Source organism: Cajanus cajan, chromosome 5 (assembly GCF_000230855.2).
Source record: "Cajanus cajan strain Asha chromosome 5, NIPB_CcT2T_4, whole genome shotgun sequence".
In the NCBI taxonomy this organism is placed as follows: domain Eukaryota; kingdom Viridiplantae; phylum Streptophyta; class Magnoliopsida; order Fabales; family Fabaceae; genus Cajanus; species Cajanus cajan.
In genome coordinates this window covers 1,197,378-1,202,144 of record NC_138521.1, presented here as the reverse complement: position 1 = coordinate 1,202,144, position 4,767 = coordinate 1,197,378, and the positions used below count along the sequence as shown (strand labels likewise).

Below are 4,767 nucleotides of genomic sequence, written 5' to 3'. Positions count from 1 at the left end.
TTCAATAGGTCAATTCTAATAGTTCAGATGTATAACTTTAATACAATATAATAAATTTTATATAATAATAATAATAAATATTTATTTGTTTTTATTAATTTATTTGAGTTCTAAAACCAGATAATAATAATAATAATTAATTTATTTATGTATATAAGCAATTTAAAACCAGATCGATCTAAAAAAATAAATCCCAAAGCAGATCTAAAAGGTTAAAATATTAAATTTTCCAAATGTAAATTGGAAAGATTCCTGTCTCTGAATCAATGGCTGCTTCCTTAATAAAATTTCATTTGTTTTTGTTTAAAAGAAAAGAAAATTATAGTTCCCTTGATTGAGAAGAATTATTAGTATTTAAATTGTTAGAAATGAAGAGAGTAAATATTACTTCAATCTCTACTGAATTTAAATTAATGAATTAATTATATAAGGTTGGTCGAAAAGGCGCGCGTGGTAGCTTTATAAAAGGCAAGGTTTGTGGCAGTCTCTCCAATCCATAAGCATCGACAACCAGAATCAATTCTTCGCTTTCCTTCTTTCTCATTCTTATTTCCTAACTAAGATGCCTGTTGACACGTCATCATTTTCCGGCCAAACCGTTTGCGTCACCGGCGCCGGCGGTTTCATAGCCTCTTGGCTCGTCAAGCTTCTACTGGAGAAAGGCTACACTGTCAGAGGAACCGTGCGAAACCCAGGCACGCACGCACGCACACGCAATACAAATTTCTTATAGCATGTGCTAATTAATTAATTTATTTATTTATTTATGTATGTTATGTTATGTTATGCATGCATGCGTGTTGCGTGTGTTTCAGATGATCCGAAGAATGTTCATTTGAAAGAGTTGGAAGGAGCGAAGGAGAGACTCACTCTGCACAAAGTCGATCTCTTCGATATTCACTCCATCAACGCTGCTCTTCACGGTTGCCACGGCGTTTTCCACACCGCGTCTCCGGTCACCGACAACCCTGTCAGTTTTCTCTTTCGCCTTTCCTTCGTTTTGCGTATCGTCGTTATGGTTTTCAAAATTAGCTGAGTTCATGGTTTTCTCAACGGTATCACTCTTTTTTAAAATCACTTGAGTTAAACTCAGCTGAAATTAAAAAAAAAATTAATTATATTTAATAAACTTTTATTTTTTCATCTAAACATATATTTTTCTAGACGTGATTTTAAATTTATATTTAAACATAATAATATTATTTAATTATTTAAATTTAATTTACTTAACATGTCTTCAAGTTTCGTTTAACAACTTTTACTTTCAAGCTGGATTTAACTTGTAACTTTCGTGAAAAGAAAAAGAAAGTGTTTCTAGAATATGCACTATTTCTACTAAAATCATCTCGTTTGACATATATAGTTAATTTTTCTTATGTTTAATATATTTTTTATCCGGTTTCTTATTTTTAATATATTAGGTGTATGAATTTTTCAAAATTTTTAATTAAGTCATTAGATTTTTTTTTTAAATTGTAACTAGGTCTTTAATTTTCTATAAATTTTATAATTAGGTCCATGAAATTATTAAATCATCACAAAATTGTTACTTTTGCGTCAACTTTAAGTTGATATAAATTATTTTAGAACTCAATTAACAAACTTATAAAAGATCCATAACTTAGTGATTACAATTTTTTTAAGTTAGAGATTTAAGTAAACAAATTCAAATCTATTAATGTATTAAACATTTTACTTATTTAAAATATTTAGATATAAAAAAAAACAGAAAACAATCAAATTAAAAAAATGTTAGTTAACATTATTGTTGGACGAAATTTATTGAAATTATATTTTTATGAGTCTTTTGATTTAACGAATCTCTCTATAGTTTGTGTTTTTTAATAAATTTAATTTAATTTTAAACTATGATAAAGTGTGTGCTACAAAGTGAAATACTATGATTCCTCTTACAAAAATTTAACTTACGGTGTAGAATTAAAGGAGAACTAAAAGTAGTTAGTCACGTTTACGCTTCTAATTTCCGGCCCGGTATAAGGTGATTTTTAATGGGGTGGTTCAGACTTGGCGAAGCCATTAGAACTGTCTGTTTCGGCAAATTTTTGTAAATCTTAGTTATGAATATGACATTAGGATTTAGGAGTGTTATACGTCCCAACCACCAATTAACATTTTTTTATCTTCTTAACAAGTGGTCACAATCACACCCGCTACGTATCTCTCCCACTCACTACACATATTTCAACCCAAAAGAATATTGCTTTCTTAATTCTTAGTAAATTTGATTATACGGTAAATTAATTGGTGATAATTGATGTAAACAGCACTTTTACTTTCTTAAGCATTTAATACCCTCTTGTGGACCGCAGGAAGAGATGGTGGAGCCAGCAGTGAACGGAACCAAGAATGTGATCATAGCAGCAGCAGAAGCCAAAGTGCGACGCGTGGTGTTTACTTCGTCAATTGGCACCGTCTATATGGACCCAAACACGAGTAGGGATGTGTTGGTTGACGAATCATTCTGGAGTGACTTGGATTATTGCAAGAACACAAAGGTCAACACGTGCTCCCTCTCTTGTTGCTTACCAGTTCAATGACTTTAACAATAGGCCAATAAATTTGTGTTACGTGACCCTTTAGGTAGAACTAAGGCTCTTACTTTCATTAAAATATAAATATAACCCTTACTTTTTAGTCTCGTATGTAGCTGTAGTGCTTGAAATGGGAATGAGAATTTAATAATATTGAGTAATAATAATTAATGCAGAATTGGTATTGCTATGGGAAGACCGTGGCTGAACAAGCAGCATGGGATGTAGCAAAAGAGAGAGGGGTGGACTTGGTTGTGATGAACCCAGTTTTGGTTATTGGACCATTATTGCAACCTACCATTAATGCCAGTACAATTCATATCCTCAAATATCTTACTGGCTCTGCTAAGACTTATGTGAATGCCACTCAGGCTTATGTACATGTCAGGGATGTGGCATTAGCACACGTTCTTGTTTATGAGACACCTTCTGCTTCTGGTCGATACATATGTGCGGAAAGTTCCCTGCATCGTGGTGAGCTAGTTGAAATTCTGGCCAAGTTTTTCCCCGAGTACCCAATTCCTACCAAGTAAGTGTTTAGTATGTTTTTCCATTAGTAGTATTTTTATTTATTTATTAGTGAACAGAATCTATCGAATGGAAGGCCTCTATAAATTAAGGAAAATGGTTAGTATACACCTCAGTTTTAGGTTTAGTTAAATTTTTCGATAAAAATTAATTATTAAGAAAGTATAAATAATATAAAAGATAAAGTAGATATGTTTTTTTCAAGAGTAAATATATTATTGACCTATTATTGGTTGGGTGTGATACGTTTTCTTGGGTCAATATGTAGAATACAAATATACTACTAAAAATGCAGACATTATGGAGACGCATACAGAAAGGTATTGGGTCGTAGCCTCGTAGGTATACCGACTTTGACTTCTTGGTGTATTCCATTTCCAAGGAGAGTCGAGTCAAATTGAAATCCAAGCCTCCGAGTCCCAACAATTCAAAGCTTTCATAAGGAAAAAACGACAAGAGATTACAACTTTAAGGTTCAACCACCAAAGACTCTGTCGTTGTATTAATTAAAAATGAATAAAAAATTGAATCAAGACTGGGTAAGTGTCCTGCTTTCATATTTTGCATAGAAGAACATATCGTATAATAGGAATTAGGAAACCTACAACCCAAGACCAATATAAACACATATTTATTATTACATTATTCAAATTGTCAATGTGATCTTTTTTTTCTCCAGTATAATTTGTTTTTTGAAAAGAGTAATGTAACGGTAAAGCATTTACTATTTGGTAGAGCGAGTAGAACCTAACACATGTTTGGCTAGTGCAGATGTTCAGATGAAAAGAACCCGAGACTAAAGCCCTACATATTTTCAAATCAAAAGCTGAAAGATATGGGAATGGAATTCACCCCAGTGAAGCAGTGTCTATACGAAACCGTTAAAAATCTGCAAGAGAATGGCCACCTTCCTGTCCCCCCAAAGCAAGAAGACTCATATTGATCCTCGTTAAATACTACCTACTACCTAGCTAGGTTGCAATATAACAGATTGATTAACTAGTTTAATTCTGATTTCTGATACAAAGAAGTAGTTGTTACATGATTTTATATCAAAATTATATAAAATCCTAAGTACTCGTACCTATTTTGAATTTGTAAGCCACACATCATGAAAATTATTGCCCTGTGTAAAACTGATAATATTAATGGATTTTTCGGCCTTTTATATTTTTGTTTACATCAAGTTGTTTTCCTTTTTCTCTAATCTTTACCTCCGAAGTCTAAGCAACTTTCCGTACAAGTTGATATTTGTAGAAATTGACATTCGATTGGTTATGTTCAATGAGATCCTGTATTTGGTAATGGAGATACATTTGCCTTCGTGAATTGGATCCGAGATATATAAAGACTGTATCCTCCAAATTAGAGGATAAATGTGTATATTAATTACAATCATTCATAACAGTGAGCCGTTGAATTTGTTATGACTTATTTAAACCAGATATATACTCATGTTATGTACGAATTATTTGATAATTCTTTTAGACAATGAAATTTAAACAAAAAATAAATTAATATTAAAAAATTAAGAAAAAACATTAAAAAAAAATGGATGTCATGTCATCGATAGATTTCTAAGGTACATTGTTATTTATGTTTTCATTATAATCAACTCAAAAATATATGAAGATGTGCAAATAACTAAAATATGAAGAATATTTATGTTTATTATAATTTTAATATC

The 4,767-nt window shown here is 31.4% G+C and overlaps 1 protein-coding gene across 1 annotated transcript; it reads left to right on the top strand.

Annotated features, from left to right (window-relative positions):
• Positions 1-485: 485 nt before the first annotated feature.
• Positions 486-4,260, top strand: LOC109812977 (cinnamoyl-CoA reductase 2). Its single transcript, XM_020377065.3, has 5 exons — positions 486-695; positions 816-970; positions 2,331-2,516; positions 2,729-3,081; positions 3,852-4,260. Exons 1-5 carry the CDS (start codon positions 563-565, stop codon positions 4,021-4,023), a joined length of 999 nt encoding a protein of 332 aa, XP_020232654.1. The 5' UTR covers positions 486-562; the 3' UTR covers positions 4,024-4,260.
• Positions 4,261-4,767: the final 507 nt, after the last annotated feature.

Bases quoted from the DNA above. Each gene is read 5' to 3' on its own strand.
- LOC109812977 (XM_020377065.3), top strand. From the start codon at position 563: ATGCCTGTTGACACGTCATCATTTTCCGGCCAAACCGTTTGCGTCACC. The intron at 696-815 runs GCACGCACGCAC...CGTGTGTTTCAG, and splicing joins AGGAACCGTGCGAAACCCAG to ATGATCCGAAGAATGTTCAT. The intron at 2,517-2,728 runs GTCAACACGTGC...TAATTAATGCAG, and splicing joins ATTATTGCAAGAACACAAAG to AATTGGTATTGCTATGGGAA.